The 15,858-nt window shown below is 52.4% G+C and overlaps 6 protein-coding genes across 6 annotated transcripts; 2 read left to right on the top strand and 4 right to left on the bottom strand.

The window, feature by feature from the left end:
* Positions 1-297: 297 nt before the first annotated feature.
* On the bottom strand, positions 298-3,224 carry VC83_00466 (uncharacterized protein). The gene has a single exon (XM_024464159.1). It carries the CDS (start codon positions 2,866-2,868, stop codon positions 589-591), a length of 2,280 nt encoding a protein of 759 aa, XP_024328687.1. The 5' UTR covers positions 2,869-3,224; the 3' UTR covers positions 298-588.
* A 1,150-nt stretch (positions 3,225-4,374) lies between these two features.
* On the bottom strand, positions 4,375-6,383 carry MID1 (stretch-activated cation channel mid1; the record flags this gene model as incomplete). The annotated part of the gene is made up of 2 exons (XM_024464158.1): positions 4,375-5,069; positions 5,156-6,383. The coding sequence occupies 2 exons, from the start codon at positions 6,381-6,383 to the stop codon at positions 4,375-4,377; spliced, it is 1,923 nt and encodes a 640-aa protein (XP_024328688.1).
* Positions 6,384-7,147: 764 nt separating this feature from the next.
* VC83_00464 (uncharacterized protein) lies at positions 7,148-9,806 on the bottom strand (the record flags this gene model as incomplete). Its single annotated transcript, XM_024464157.1, has 4 exons — positions 7,148-8,648; positions 8,704-9,006; positions 9,052-9,694; positions 9,803-9,806. The coding sequence occupies 4 exons, from the start codon at positions 9,804-9,806 to the stop codon at positions 7,148-7,150; spliced, it is 2,451 nt and encodes an 816-aa protein (XP_024328428.1).
* A 268-nt stretch (positions 9,807-10,074) lies between these two features.
* Positions 10,075-11,439, top strand: YOP1 (ER membrane protein DP1/Yop1). The gene is made up of 5 exons (XM_024464156.1): positions 10,075-10,440; positions 10,553-10,768; positions 10,826-10,851; positions 10,910-11,005; positions 11,059-11,439. The coding sequence occupies exons 1-5, from the start codon at positions 10,390-10,392 to the stop codon at positions 11,177-11,179; spliced, it is 510 nt and encodes a 169-aa protein (XP_024328682.1). The 5' UTR covers positions 10,075-10,389; the 3' UTR covers positions 11,180-11,439.
* VC83_00462 (uncharacterized protein) lies at positions 11,440-12,669 on the bottom strand. Its single transcript, XM_024464155.1, has 2 exons — positions 12,359-12,669; positions 11,440-12,308 (listed from the first exon to the last, which is right to left on the bottom strand). Exon 2 carries the CDS (start codon positions 12,151-12,153, stop codon positions 11,488-11,490), a length of 666 nt encoding a protein of 221 aa, XP_024328683.1. The 5' UTR covers positions 12,154-12,308; positions 12,359-12,669; the 3' UTR covers positions 11,440-11,487.
* Positions 12,670-12,922: 253 nt separating this feature from the next.
* VC83_00461 (uncharacterized protein) lies at positions 12,923-15,569 on the top strand (the record flags this gene model as incomplete). Its single annotated transcript, XM_024464154.1, has 4 exons — positions 12,923-12,951; positions 13,018-13,104; positions 13,156-14,045; positions 14,095-15,569. The coding sequence occupies 4 exons, from the start codon at positions 12,923-12,925 to the stop codon at positions 15,567-15,569; spliced, it is 2,481 nt and encodes an 826-aa protein (XP_024328684.1).
* Positions 15,570-15,858: the final 289 nt, after the last annotated feature.

Raw genomic sequence — 15,858 nt, 5'->3', positions numbered from 1 at the left:
ACTGCTGGGAAGTGACAGCAGGGACCGAGTAGGCGGGTAACGACGAGTATCACAACTAAGTTACCACTAGGAATCCAGCACAGCACACCACATCACTCAAGACCTCATAATTATAAAATAGACTTGTTTATTCATTATTCTGTTCATCGCCGCTATCCGCGTACGGAAGGAAAAACTCATAATCTACCCCAAACAAAACCTAGTATCATAATGACTCCAACAAAAAGAACCAGTACTCAGCAATCCTGTAGTAAGGACTCAGACAAACCCCCCCCCCCAGCCCAAAAGGCAAAACACCCCAAACATACCCCCACGCATACATCCACAAAGAAAAGCTCAGACAAGATAGAGAGACAGATCCTCAGACCCCCAATCCAACAAACAACCGACAAAGAAGTCCGGCCCGGAAAGAAAAACAAAGGGGAACATTTTCGTATATCCAGACATTTATCATAAACAAGAAAAAACCCAACATAGCCCCTCAGCGCGGCGCAAGTGTGACTCCGACAGCACTAGACGTAGCATCAACAAAAACAACAAACAAAATAATCCCTTCATAATCATCACCACCGCATCCCTTTCACGGTCTTAAAACCGACTCGTAAAATTCCTCCTCACTCCACTCCTAACACCAAGCCCCTTCATCTGCTCCGGCCCCCCACCACGTCCCTTGGCCCCAATCTTCGCAAAACCCTGCAGGATATCCATCCCCGCATCCTCCGCGACACCATCAGCCAGGAACTCCGCGCCGTAGTACTCTTCCTGCGCCCCACTAGCGCCAGCAGGAGCACCACTAGCGGTGGAAGAAGAAGCACCACCAATATCGAAGCTACCACCCAGACTGAAGATGGGACTCGCAAACTTACTCGGCGACGCCCCCCCCAACCCCAACGCCGCAGACGGGGAATGAAACACCCTCGGCGCAAGCGAAGGCGCGAAATTCAGCTTCGGCGTCGACGTCACACTTCTCCTCGAGAAGCTATTATGAAGATTCGACGACAAGTCCCCCAACACGCTCGGCGCGAGGTCGAAGCGTCCCCTCTTCGCTGTGCGTTTCTCCGGCGACCCGTTCCCCGGCACCGCGAGCAGATCTCCCGCACTAGACTCGATGAACATCTCAAACTCAGTTTCCAGGTCCGGGAAAAGTGGCTCGGCGAGGTTGAAGGCCGGACTCCAGGGGAGGCAGTCGTCGGCGGCGTGAATGGAGTCGCGCATCGGTGAGCCGACGAGCTGGCGGACGCGCTCGCGGTGGAGACGGAGGTTTGTGGTTGGAGATACCGAGGGCGGCGGGCGGGAAGGCGCGGTCAGCTTGACAGCCGGCGTGAGCGGGGGAAGCATGGCGGCGGACTCGTATACGAGCCCTCTGCGAAGCGGAGAAGAGGAAGGCGCGGCCCAGGCGATGGACTCGGCGCATGGAGTGTGGCGGGCGCGACGCGAGGTCTTGGAGGGGCTGTCGTAGGAGGAGCCGCGGAGACGGGCGATTTCCTCTTCAGCACGGCCGCGCTTGACGGGATGGCGATCGGGGACGGGGTTGCGGAGGGCGGAGGAGTTCAGGGAGGAGAAGTAGCCGCTGTCGTCCATGGACGCGAAGTTGCGTTTGTGGGAGCGCTGGGCGGAGGAGCGGGCGAAGCGGACCACGGGTGGGGGCGTGTCGTCGCGGAGACGGACGCGTCGGGGGACCGGGGGGGAGGATTGCATGAGTGCGGGTGGGGAGGAGAGGATGGGTTGGGCAGCGCCGGCGTGTGCGTAGAGCTCGTGCTCTGGGGCTTCTTCGTCGGGCTGGTAGGTGTCCGAGGCGGGGATGGTGGCGTCGGAGGAGAGCTCGCTGTCCCGCTTCGTGGCGGGCTTGATGGACATGAACGGGTTTGTAGAAGGAGGAGCGAATTCCGAGGGTGCTGGAGTCGAGTTTCTGTACGACGACGGCGGACGCTCCTGGATCATGAGAGGTGCCGGGAGCGATACGGACGCGGACATAATAGGACCGCTCTCCATAATCGTTCCCTTCTTGGGCTGCTTGTCCTTGTTGAACTTCTCCTCTTCTCCCCGAGCAATGACCCAGTAGTTGCCTTTTCCGGGATCATCCTTGGGCCTCTCCTGCTTCACAAAGGCCTTGTTCAAGCTGAGGTTGTGGCGGATGCTGTTCTGCCATCCCGTCTCGGCAGCGCTGTAGTATGAGTATGAATCCGAGATCCACTTGTAGATCTGGGCCAGGGTCAATCGCTTCCCTGGGGCTCCGAGGATGGCCATGCCGATGAGCGTGGCGTAGCTGTGCGATGGCTTTGTTCCGTCGTCTTTGGCGGCACCGAATCGTTCTGCGGCGGGGCGTGTAGGCTCCGGCATCATTCTCTGCTTCTTCGACTGAATCATTGGAGCCTCCAGTAGCGCACGCTTCCTCTGGGTCTTCTGTCCGTATATGGCATCGTTTGCGTAGAAGTCGTCCGCGTCATGATACTGATGCTGGTAGTTCTCCTTTCCGGCGGGATAAATATTCGAGGCGGTGGTGAAGAGTGCCTTCTGTGGCCCAGACCCCTGTCCCTTAGCCTCGAGAGGCAGCTTCTTCTCGAGCGAGTCCGTGCTGCGCATTGCTCCCCGCGGCGGCGGCATGGCGTGCATGTTGAGCTTATTGCTCATGCCGTTCCTCGACGGCGAGCTTGACGAGTGCAGCGCGTTCTTGTGTGGTGATCCATTGTTGGCCTGGACGACAGGAGCGTTGAGGACGATGTTCCGTCTCGAGGAGGCGTTCCTGATGGGACGTAGGGGCGAGGCGAGGCGCGGGAGTGTCGAGCCGGATGGTATGTGGCTTCGATCGGATTCGGGATCTTGGTAGATTTGCAGCGGCTGGTGGTGACGATGACGCGTCGACGACATCGCGAGGAGCCGACAACGCGGCGTTGGGGTTGGATCGAGGCGTCTAGGCAACGAGGTATCGGTCGATTCGGTAGGCTACGCGTCGGGAAGGCTGCGGGGGTTGAGCGAGATGGGTTGATTGATTGATGAAGCTGTTGCTGTTGCTGTTGTATGTTTTGGTGAGCTATGCTAGATGACGACGGCGGCATTCGATCTGTTGAAGTTGAGACGGCTGGGATGGTGGGTGGATTGAGGTTGAAATTGGGCCAGACTGTGGGTAGGAAAGGATGGGAGAAAACGAGAAACAAGATTGTGGCTACGGAGGCCTAGTCTAGGTGAGAAGAGAAGAAGAACCTTGGAAGGGCTGGTGGAGCGCGGGTGGGTGGGGGGAGGGGGGGGGAGGGGGGGGAGAGGGGGGAGAGGGGGGAGGGAGAGGGAGAGGGAGTGGAGACTGTGGGACGGTTGGGTGTCAGCGGGCGAGGGCGTTTGGGAGTTGAAGCGTGTGGGCGTATAGAGTATAGAGTGGAGAGAGTATAGAGTAGAGTAGTGGGAGGGGAGGGGAGTGTTGAGAGTAGCGGGAGGGAGCTGTGTGCCGAGATTACTCGAGTACTGATTAAGTTACTGGTCAGACATGGCGGGGAACGATAGGCTGGGAGGTGATCTTGTAGGTCTCTCTCCACTATATCGCAGACACAGAGACACCACCACTACCACCACCACACCACTGGACGACACCACTGGACCACACCACTAGGGCAGGACCACCACCACACCACCACACCTCCACCATTACCAGGACCACACCACCACACCTCCACCACACCGCTACCACCAGGACCAAGGACCACCACCACCAGGGCCAAAGACCACTACCACCAGGGCCAAAGACCACTACCACCAGGGCCAAAGACCACCACCACCAGGGCCAAAGACCACCACCACCAGGGCCAAAGACCACCACCACCAGGGCCAAAGACCACCACCACCAGGGCCAAAGACCACCACCACCAGGGCCAAAGACCACCACCACCAGGGCCAAAGACCACCACCACCACCACCACACCAGGGATGTTCTGATGTTCTGATGTTCTGATGTTCTGATGTTCTGATGTTCTGATGTTCTGATGTTCTGATGTTCTGATGTTCTGATGTTCTGATGTTCTGGGATGTTCTGGGGTGATGGCACTCCACTTACTTACGCGCCCGCGACGCGTCGCTGTCGGGTAAACAAAACCCTGCACGCATCGCGCGGGTACGTACCTTTCACAAATCACCCCGAGTTCAGCGAATCGGCGACAGCGACGCGAATCGGCGAAAACGAATCGGCGACAGCGACGCGAATCGGCGACAACGAATCGGCGACAACGAATCGGCGACAACGAATCGGCGACAACGAATCGGCGACAACAATGTGCTGCTGCAAACGGACACACAGACGGGTGAGGGAGAAAGCGCGCATGGTTACACGTATATCCATCCCAAACGCCGCGCTGTGCCTTGATGCTGACCCCCCTATCTACCATCCCATCACACCACCACCATCACCGCCACTCCCACCACCACCACCGCCCCCAACCATCCCACCCGCACCACTCCCGCACCACCGAGATGATAAGCCGCCCCCGGGTAATTGCACGTAATCTGCCCATCCTCACTCTTACTCCCATTCGGCCTCCTTCCATAACTACTCGCCCCTTCCATCCCCGGACAATCAAACTTCATCGCCGCCGGACAGCTCTGCACGAGGTTATAGCACATATCCAGACACGGCAGGATCTCCTTATACGGTCCCGGCTTCACTATTGCATCGATCGCCGGATTCCTGCTCGAGTTGAGGTACCGAATTGCCTGGCTGGCCGCCAGGAAATTCGTATCCTGAAGCACCGACGAGTTGGGGAAGGGCTGCACCACGTTCCGCGGCTGCAGCCAGGGGTCGCCACGGCTGTAATCCTGGCACCGCGGGATCGTGACGCTGCAGAGCCAGGCTTTATACGCTTTCGCGCAGTCGTCGCAGTTGCGGACCAGACTGTACTGGCCGGTGTTAGGGATTTCGCAGGGGATTTGTTGCAGGGCTTTGGCGAAGTTGGAGTAGGCGGATTTGGCGGCGTTGTCGTAGAAGGCGGCGAGGGAGGTGAGGGTTGGGAACGTGGTGGGGTTGCCGGGGACGGCGTACGAGACATCGGAGCAGAAAGAGAGGTTGAAGAGGATCGCGCAGTTGCCGTCTGTGGGGGGGGGTAGTTAGTTAGTTGGAAGCTCACATGATAAGATGGGAGAAGGAGCGAAGGAGAGAAGTAGAGAATAGACGAACCAGACTGCGTAGTAAAATTCATAGTCTGCCAAACGCGCCCCCCACCCCCCGGCGCATCCGTCGCATTCCTCGGCAAAGCCAAAATCCCATAATACTGCGAACTCGCATTCAGACCGTGGAAGTAAAACTGCTGCTTCGGATGCGTCCCCAGCGTCACATTCGTCATGATCGTCTTGACCATATCAGTGCGCAGCCCCTTCTGCGTCCCCGCGATCTGCGCATAGTTCTCCAGCCCGCAGTACGAACGCGAGACGCCCTGGATCCACGTTTGGTTCTGGTTGTTGGCGAAGATCACGTAGGGGGGCGGGGAGAGCTGCATCCACTGCTGGTAGACGGGTGTGCTGGAGTTGTCGAGGGTTAGGTTTTTGGTGGCGAGGAGGGCGGAGCTCGAGTCGCTGTCGATGAAGAAGAGGTCGGTGGCGTCGCCGCTGTAGGCGTGGAAGGGGGCGTCGATGGAGACGCCGACTTCGACGCTGTAGATGCCTTCGTATTCGGTGGCGTTGGGGCCGGTGACGGCGATGTAGAGGTTTTTGGAGGCGTCGAATGTTAGGTCTGCGAAGCCGAATTCGGCGGCTATTATTCGCTGGCCGTCGGCGGGTTTGGAGGCCCCGAGCGTCGTCTGGTTCTCTCCGACGTACATCGTTACTTGAGGCGGGGGGCCCTTGGGACCACTGTCTCCTTTCGCGTTGCTGGGCTGAAGGCAGGTATTCAGCGTGATATATACGCTCCTCGTTATCGAAGACTCCTCGTCCTTTCCATCCGCCGTATTAAATGCGCCCTGTTCATCCCCCTCACCCTCATCCTCCCATCTCCGACTTAATCCAACAGACGGTAGCCCTGTTGACCCGCTGCCAGCAGGAGCATGCGGTCCCCAGATCGACTGGTTCAGGAAGACGAAATACAGCGTTTCCCCCTGGTTCAAATTGTACGGCCTCGCAATATTGTTGGGTATCTCATACGCCATCGGCAGCTGCCGCGCATGCAACTCCTCCCTACCCCCCGAGAACTCCGCCTGATATATCATATCCTCGCCGTCCCCCTCCCCTCGCGCCGACACAAAAGGGTCCAGTAACCGCTCATGGTTGTGGTCGTCTGGTAGTGTCGAGTCGAGCTCGGCGGCATCGGCGAGGTTCCCCGCGAAGATCGTGAAGAAGAATAGAGCGACCAGGCCCGTGGCAATCATGGATGGGAGGAGGCGGGGCCGTAGTAGTGGGCTGGGCTTCAACATCGTGGTGTTGTAGCCATGCGCATGTGGCACTGATGGCGAGGCTCCCCGTGCCAGATACGAGGCCGATAAATATATCTAGCTGATGCCTTGTGCAGTTTTGGAGCGAGTGGCGGTTACGGTGGCGGCATGATGGAAGCGATTGACTCGGGTATTAATATTGTAAGAGTTATCTGCAGCTGACAGTTTGATGACGCTCCTCCGTGCTTCCTCGTGTTTCGGACTCGTCTGTACTATGTCCAAGGCTTTTTAAGCGTTGGTCTGGAGCGCGACGATACCCGAACATATTTTCCCCTAATTCTTTTTTAGCCGTTCAGGAACGGCGTTATTTTTCAACGGTTTAGATCACAATCACTTGGAAAACTCAAAACCTGGCAAAGGGAACATAATCCATTGTGATGACCAAACAAAATATCTCATTCAGTTTGACGCAAGTACATCAATGTCGAAGACAGACATCCACGGCTCCTCTCGAGAATTAAAAATAGCGCAGTAAGTCAGCCAGCCCAACACAAACCAAACAAACAGGCCTTTGCCCACCTAATCCACCATGGATTACCAAAAAATCAATCCTATATACACATACACGCCGTGCCCCCACACAAGTCTACATCATAAATATCATCCCAGGATCATAATGGGGTCCCATCCGTGCCCAACCAGTGACCCCTTCTACCCTAGTTTGGAGCTTTGAAGAAAGCTTCGAGAAATCTACCAATTCCCAATCGCAACGTGAGGCCGTCAAAAAGTATCATGCTTTGGAAGTTTTAAGCTGCCTGTGCGAGGTTGATCGTTCCATCCATATTAGGGGTTCCCATTTGAGCATCGCTGAAGTTGAACTTGCTCATGGAGAACTCGTCGTCTGGCGTCCGCATGCCAATTCCACTGTCATCATGTCCGGAAACAACATTCATAGCTGCGCTGCTTGCCGTGTCCATCGGACCTGGAATCGTAATGCCGTGGCCATTAGAGCCGTTCATATACTGCTGATGCTCAAAGTCGTCCATGGGCAGGCCATTATATACATTCGGGTTCGATTCGGCCGCTCGGTTCTGTTGAGACTGGACTGTGTTCTCGTTCCGCCTGGTGTTGGATGTCTTGTATTCCATGAAACCACCCTTCTCGGCCATGAAAGATATCATCTCGTCGATCCAGCATTTTGTGACCCACCAGGATCCAAAACTCTGGCCGGACTTGATAGTGAGATCTCTCATCACTGCTGTGCCGACGCGCTCGACACACCATATAATGTCCGCGGGGCTAGCGTAGGAGAACCTACCCGGAATCGAGACCAAGAAATTGACCCAGCGATCGAGGACATTTTCTGTCGTCGAATCTAAATGAATGCTGGATTCCCTTTGGTTACCGCTTCGAGCTGACATATCACCGTATGGTGTGACACTTTCTATATCCCAAGCCACCGTAACTGGATCAAGAAGATCTCGTAACTCCGTTAAGAGGAGCCTTGCCACATCATCCATTGCCCTTGTTGGGATGCATTCTGCGACCTTTCGCAGACGTACCATCGATATCCAATCTTGGTACATCTGATCCCGATTAGGAGGATGAGAAAGCATATTTGCGGCTGCATGGGCCGTGAGGTTGACTCTGCACATGCGATCTAACAAGCCAGCGAATAGGGTTGCAGGAGCGACCTTGGCATCGATGACGTGAGCAGGCTGGCCGTGGAAAGATGTCTGGATGTGAGAAACCAGGCGCTCTGAGATTGCATGCAAGGTGTCTAGAATTTGTTGCGGTACAACTTCAAGAGTCAAATGGCCTAGAAGTCGGATCATCTTTTGGTACATGATGAAATCGCATTCTTCTATCCACGGCGCGATACTCTCGTGACCAAAGAGTTTCTGCACCGGCATGGTGAGGGTTCCATGAAAGGAAGTGAATAGATAAAAGAAGGTCTTTTGTTTGACAAAGCGGATCGCATCCACTAGAGAGGTGCAGTGGGAACGATACAGCGCTGTCAACGCTGTTGCCGAATCTGGATCTGTCCCAGCTGGGATGAATGGTTCAATCTTTGGCAACGTGATGGGCTCATATTCGTGCATCGAATTGTCTGCCGGCGGGACAAAGCACAGATGCTGGCTTATTTTGCCGTTGTATTCGAGATCTTGGAGGTTGTGAAGGACCGACTGGTTATATAGACTACGTGATTGCACAAAGCTAGATGCAGGCCTACTTGTCTGCTCAAGGACAGGCGAGAAACCCGTTGCTGGGAATTCTTGTTTATCCACCGGAGTGTGTGACCGAAGACTACAAATAATGTTAGCACGACGTGGATGCTTTTCTAGCAAGTTATAAAACACACCTAGGCTCCTGAGCAAATCTCTTGGCTTCAGCCGTCTTCATGGGTTGGTATTTTTGCGTTGATGGATTCTCAATTAGGTTTGGCTGATCTTCCTTCAGGCTGAAGTTGACATAGTGATACTTAGATTCACCTCGGACACCTAGGCGCCTTGTTTTTAGGCCAGGGAATAAAACTCGGACAAGCTTGCCGAAAGACGCTGGGTTGAGCACCGTGACGCGTTCCGTTGCACACCTTGAAACATAGTTTGCGTATACGCGACCTCTAGGTACTGACCCTTTTCCTTTGTCACAAACTTGATTAATCCTGCAGACATTAGTATAAGTCAAAGACTGTGGTTTAAGCACATACCAGATCATTGCAAACACCTGCCGCATCCTCTCGGACCGCGGTCCCCTTTCATTGCCATGTAGCTCTGTAGCTACTTCAGGCAGTTTGCGGTGCTTATTATTTTGAAATAGCTGGCGCATCTCAAGCTCATTTGCTGCGCTCGACTTCGAAGCCTTTTTGGGAGCTCCATTAGCACCAGCTAACGAATCGACGTCATCCTGCTCATCGCTACGGCCTTCAAGCATAGGGCTATCATCTTCCAAATTTGTTCCATACCCATCGGTTGGTAGAGACCGCCGTGCATGTTCGGGCCTATACGAGCCGTCATGCGAGTATCCTAAGGTATGGTTGACCGCAGCACCCAGCGCGGGGTCGATGCCATAGTCCCGCGGGTCTCGCAGCTGTGAGGCGGACTGCATAACCATGTCTTCGGCAGTTACATGGCCGCCACCCGCGAATCTTTGTTGTTGCTCGTTCTCAAACCATTGTTTCTGGTATTCGGCGGGGTTACCGTCCGTTTGTTGGTCGTGTAGCGTGGCGGCACTGTGTAGACTTGTTGTTGATCCCCGGGAAAGCTGGCGCTTTCTCCCCTTCATAGAGACAGCCGTGTTTGAGCGCGAGCGACTTTTCGTGGGCACCATCTCGGTTTGTGGTTGGGATAAATCTGCTAAGCCCTTAGTATTTCGCGTTGTTGGGATGGTAAATAATGGGATGCGCGGTATAAATATTTCGCATTGAGCAAATGTAACGCGCAGCGCCAGTGCCTACATACCCATTTGTTTGTATGTAAAAGATGTCTTCGAGGGTCCAATGTTTTATTGTTATATAATATAATATCTCATTATCTAGAGCGGGGCTAGGCTTTGTTGTTGATGATGTTTGGCGATTGTTTGCAGCCGATGACGGGATCCGTGTTCTGGCGTCCTTGGGGAATTACGTCTGGGAAACTTTCGTTTTTTAGGATTTGTCCGAGTATTCAGTCTGGACGTAGTTGGCGAATGGTTGCTGCATCGAGGTTGTCGTCAATCAAATTGTTCGATTCTTTGCTTGTTGTTTACTCGCATCCCACGTATCCTGGGTTAATGAGGCAACCTTTCGCTTATTGATCTCGGAATGGCGCTAAACTCGAAAGGAGCTTGGCTATGACGCCTGGGGCAGAAGTGTGTGGGCACATCACCACAACGTCGCTCAAAACCAACTTTCCACTTTCCATCAGACCTTTTCATCATCGCACTACCAACATTACAAGTTCCATCGCAAGCTCAGTTTTCGCTCAACATTCACACATAACTCATTATTACAACTGTCTATTTGACCAAATCCACTCTATCGACTCTATAGAGCTTATCAAGCTACAAGATGTCGTTCCAAGATAAAGCACAAGCTCACCTGAGCCAGCTCGACAAGATGGTGAGTCTACAAATGCCTTTGTCGCAACAAGTTAGAGCTGGCACGCAACGGCCCGAAACTGCACATTCTTGTTAATCGTCGGGAATGTTCTCTAATGATGTCTTTCTTCTAGCTTTCGAAGTACCAGGTCTTCAACAACTTCGAGAAGCAGACATCCATCCCCAAGGTTTACGCCGTTCTTGGTGTTGTCGGCCTCTACTTCTTCTTCGTTTTTTTCAACTTCGGAGGTCAAATCCTTACCAACTTTGCTGGATTCATCATCCCCGGATACTATTCCCTCGAAGCTATTTTCTCTGCCGACAAGGCCGATGATACCCAATGGCTCACCGTACGTCACGATCACGACCTTAATCTGTCTAAACAAACTTTGCTAACTCACGCGTAGTACTGGGTTGTGTTCGGATTTTTGACGTAGAATACCCTAAACCCTTTTCTATTATATTCTGGCTAACTTATCTAACTATCACAGTGTGGTTGAGAGCTTGATCTCCGTTATTTACTGGTTCCCATTCTACTACACATTCAAGCTCATCTTCACCCTCTGGCTTGCGCTTCCCCAGACTGGGTATGCCTGTTTCCCAATTCTCAGAGCTTGAGTCGTCACTAACACAGAAGCAGTGGTGCCCAACTCATCTTCCGCTCCTTCTTCCAGCCCGTTTTCTCGCGCCACTTCCAGCAGTCGACTGCTTCCAACCTTCGCTCAAAGGTTGCGTCTGCTACCTCGGACAAGACACTGTAAGCGCTTACCAGCATGCGCTGCATACATCCGCTCTTGCAAGTGGAGCTCGGCTCCGACAATCACACATGAGTGGGGACAGTAAAATCAATGGCGATAAGAAGAACAGAGTATGCACATGATACTCTAATGTGGAATGAGATACGCGGTGTGATGGGTATCGATATCATGGAATGACTTGACTTTATTTAGTTTCTTTATACGGGAAGCGGTCGCTTGATGTAATAGAAACGTTGCGCGAGGGTTATGGCTGAGTTACGTATCAAGTTGTCGTTGTTTTATATTTGTCCGTGGTGATTTTATGGTGTCAGTCAGCTCTTGCTAAAACCAGCCCTGCCTCTCCCTCTGCCGAATTTCACACTCGGTGGCACAAATCGGAGTGCGGAAATTGCTTCTGTAAGACCCTCAATCTCCGCATCATCATCACCATCCTCCGGAACAGCGGCCTTTCCGTGGGCAGAATTTGCCACGTCGTGCCTGGTAGCACCATCGGTTTCAGTATTTGCCGTCGTTGTTTCGGGGGCCTCGTCCGTATTGTCCGTCTCCATGTTCCCTGACCTATTTCGGCCTCGGCTCCCATTGTAGATCTTCTGTTGCATAATCGAGCTCCTTCGTCTATGTCTGCCAGAACGGAGCATGGAGCTTTTCCTGTCGATGCCATTATTGACGACGAAAAATTCGTACTCTTTTGGAAACGAGTGTTTGTCGATTAAATGTAAACGACGCTTCTGAGGAGTAGAGCACTTCCGATCACAATCCTCGACAAAGCATGCATATGTATGTTCACCTCGGTCCCTAAGAACCCCAACGAGGGGATCATGGTTCTCTGCCTGGTGGAGACTCAGGAAGTGCTCCGTGGGGAAGTTTTTCCGACATTCGACGCAGCGGTTGACGTGTGTTTTGCTGTAGTGGACTTCATAATCGTCAAAGGAGTGAAATGAGAGGTCTGGTCGGTGTCCTGGTAAAGAGCATCTCATCACTCCAACCGTTGCTGCTCCGCTGTACTCGGGGTCGAGATGTACTATCTTCACCGCTTCGTAGGCATTTGGGTCTGTTGGATGTGGAGAAGCCCCAGAACTGTCTGTGGCATATATGGAATCGTTATACTCGGAGAGTGGCGGGGGATCAGAGTCTTCTCGTGAGCGTTTGACCATCTTCAATATGTGATAGTGGGGTAGTTACTTGGTGGGCTTTATCCCTCTCCTCAGCACTTGAGCCAGCTAGCTTCTTGACTTTCTGTCTGCGGAATGCTGTATGGTTAGGTTTGCTCGAGAATTCAAGTTACTCTGGAGAAAGACACAATATCTTGTGTGGTAGTTGTCAGGGTATCAGTATGTCGTTTATATCGTTAATGTCTGCAACAAATCGAGGGTATCGTTAATCATTTCAGCCTTGTGAGTTGCGTTTGTAGGGTGGTCCCAGGTTAGAACTAGTGTCGCTTTGGGCACTATATTTCGCCAAGCCTCAAGTGGGACATGTGCGGCAACCTTGCGCGTTACTTTGCTTCCACCGATCTCGAGGAAAAGTGAGATATACAAATGCGCCCGCGGCATTTCCACCACCCAAAATTTCACTCACTGAGCAAAACGCTCTTGTCTTGCCTACATCTGCATTTGTTCTTTTCAGCGGCTTTGATCGGACTGAGAACCTCAACTTATCTCCTGCTAATGGCTTTTACCCATTCCATCACTTTGTCCAGAGGCATCTGGGGCCGGCCATAGTCCGATCTCTCAAGATAACGATAACATGGCAGCCAATGCCGAGGTGCAATGGCAGTAAGTATATAGCGCATTCTATGTATGACTTGCTTTTACTTGGATATTTGCTGACAATTTGGCCAGTGCTGCGAAACAAATCCATCGAGAACTCCGAGCGAAACTGAAAGAGAGGGAAAGTTTGATAGGCGATATTGAGGATCTGATATCGGAGTATGGCCCTCCTCTTATTCGTTCACAGACAGAAACTAAATAATCTACAAGGTTGCGCATTGCATGCGAGACCACTATCTTCGCTGACTTCGAATACGCCATCGCGGAGGGTGTGGAAACTGCTCTTTGGGAAGCACATAGCTCGATCAACAAACGATACCGAAAAATTGTCGCCAGGCTTAAAAGCCCCGAACAGAAAAGAATTACAGTCGAGAGACGGAAATGGGAGAAGCGATATGCTGATTTTCTCAAGCTGAGCCAATACTACTATAAGGGCTACATCCAACGGCTGGCATCCCACGTCGATGGCCTCGAGGAGCTGCGCATAATAGCGCACCGGCTTACACTTAGCACACTCTCAGTTGATCCTCCCGTGGAAGTCTCTGAAGATCTGAAGCACCTTATCCTCCTGTCATGCCACTCAACCCTTCTTCGACTCGGCGATTTATACCGATACCGCAATGATCTCAATACGAAAGATCGTAGCTGGGAGAAGGCCAACGCTCACTATAGGCTTGCGAATGACCTATATCCAGACTCGGGAAGCGCATTTAACCAAATGGCAGTCATCTCGCTGGCGGATGGCAATCATTTGGATGCCGTCTACTACCTGTATCGTGCGTTGGCAGTGAAGGAGCCCCATCCATTGGCGCAGTCAAACCTCGCGGTTGAATTTAAAAAGATTACCACAACATGGCTCGGACCGGGTCAAAAGAGAGATTCGCCGGTCGGTAACCCTGCTGCGGGTATGGTATTATGGTTTGTCCGCCTTCATGCTCAGTTGTACAAAGGAGAAGAGTTCCCCAACCACGATGAACTTGAGAACGAAGTGTTGAGTCAAATGACCGTTCTTCTTAAAGAACAATCGCTGGAAAATATTCTGGACAGGATTGTTATTATCAACATTGCCGCAGAATATTTTGCTGGTGTAAGACTTGCAGGTAATGCAACCCCTACTACAGCATTTGATATAAACTGACAAAAACTCAGAAGCAGAAGGTGATGAAGCCAGTGAAAGATGCGTCCAAGCATACTACTTCTACCTCCGGCTTAATGTCAGGATGCTGTTTATGCTTCTTCAACTATTACAACCAGAGCTTGATGACGCCAATCATGGCCACAATGCCCCGGACGTAACTGGAAAAGAAAAGCAAACTTCTGCCGAGTCCATTACAGCGGTAACTCGCCGAATCCTACCCGCACTGCGTCAATACAGCACGTGGTTGGTGGCCACAGCCCCAGTTATTACCGCTCAAGTGGGAACCGCACCCATATGCATTCACATTAAGGAGATGTGGTCCATGTACTGCACCACCTTGAGCCTGCTTGTTGCAGTGTTTCCTGTGGCCGAATTACCCGACATTGATTATTTGCTGGAGGAAGACTCTGCCACTGTTGGATTTAAACCTTTCCGGGACAGCACTCTTTGCAGGTTATACACCGATAGTGAAGATAAGCTGAAGAAGCGAAGCACAGATCCAGGAGTTGAGCGTCATCATCCGAATGTAGAAATGATGGCGAGGATTCGAGAAATTCTAAGAGACGGCATGGTTCTCGCTACGAATACTGAGTACCCCATTTACGCAGTGGATGGCCAATTCCGCTTTTTTGAGGATGGCCCCCCGTCAACGCTGCAAGATGCAAGCCCAATGACACAACCGTCCGAGTTGGGGACGCAAGCGAGTTCGAGATTCAGCTATACCAGCGAGCATCACCGTGTATCGGAGCTGAACAGTGAGTTCAAGAGACCTCCAAGCGTCGATCCATCCGAATCTCATCAGAGCCTATCAACGGATATGTATCAAATGGTCGATGACCTAGTGACTCCATCCAAGATGTTCGCAGATGGCAATGTCAACGGAAGCGCTGAGACTTCTTATGGGATGCACAGCAATACCGCATTGGAAGTCTTTGCTTCTTTTCAAGGCATGAACCAAGAACCTTATCAGCCGACTCCTCCTAGAATATCGGGTTTCCCCGGATTCGCGCCTTCGCCTTTCTCGCCCCGTCCCGGAGAATTGCAGGGCTCAGGACATGAAAGACCACCAGTTAGTAGAGGCATGGGCCCAGAAAATTACGCTCCCATGGCATCCTTCCAACATAGCAGTAACAGCTCTACGCCTCATAGCAATTGGGAAAGAACCCCCTCAACTGCCAATACCAGCTTTCCACGCGGTGGACCGTCTTTCAATGCCGCTCAGCAACTGCAGCAGTCATTGGAAGCACGGTATCAGCCATCGGGGTTTTCGAACAGTAGTAGCATCTACCAGAACACCCCGATTGATCATCTTGGTGTTAACGGCAACCAGGCGCCATATAACCTTCCACGAAAGCTTGGACCAGGATATGCACCACGAAGCGAGTATGAGAAGCAAGTTATGCTTCAGAGTTCCGCTTGGAACGGCAGCCAGCCAGCAGCCTATTCTCGCAACGACCCAACACCACCAAGTGGTCAAGGCAGCTGAGCCATATGACTGGAAGTGTCACCTATCGAGGGACATTATATCTGTACCGAACTATAGCATATACTCACGATAAGCGTAACGTCGACATGAGGCAATAGTTCACATGAACCATGCCATACATCTTCGGTAACGAGTCACTGCCAATATGCGTTCATAGAAATCCAAGAGTCAGATTGACACCTGTCTTATTCTATATAGCTGACTTTTTCTGTACCTGGCTATGCCTGATCGTGGAGGATCATAACTATTCATGGCATCGTCATATCTGCTCTACGCCGAAGGCGCCCCC

The sequence above is a fragment of the Pseudogymnoascus destructans genome, assembly GCF_001641265.1.
Source record: "Pseudogymnoascus destructans isolate 20631-21 unplaced genomic scaffold scaffold_1, whole genome shotgun sequence".
NCBI lineage: Eukaryota > Fungi > Ascomycota > Leotiomycetes > Thelebolales > Thelebolaceae > Pseudogymnoascus > Pseudogymnoascus destructans.
Note: the sequence above shows the minus strand (reverse complement) of the source record. Positions and strands in the feature narration are given on the sequence as shown.

Bases quoted from the DNA above. Each gene is read 5' to 3' on its own strand.
- VC83_00466 (XM_024464159.1), bottom strand. From the start codon at position 2,868: ATGTCGTCGACGCGTCATCGTCACCACCAGCCGCTGCAAATCTACCAA.
- YOP1 (XM_024464156.1), top strand. From the start codon at position 10,390: ATGTCGTTCCAAGATAAAGCACAAGCTCACCTGAGCCAGCTCGACAAG. The intron at 10,769-10,825 runs GTACGTCACGAT...ACTCACGCGTAG, and splicing joins ATGATACCCAATGGCTCACC to TACTGGGTTGTGTTCGGATT. The intron at 11,006-11,058 runs GTATGCCTGTTT...ACACAGAAGCAG, and splicing joins CTTGCGCTTCCCCAGACTGG to TGGTGCCCAACTCATCTTCC.
- VC83_00462 (XM_024464155.1), bottom strand. From the start codon at position 12,153: ATGAGATGCTCTTTACCAGGACACCGACCAGACCTCTCATTTCACTCC.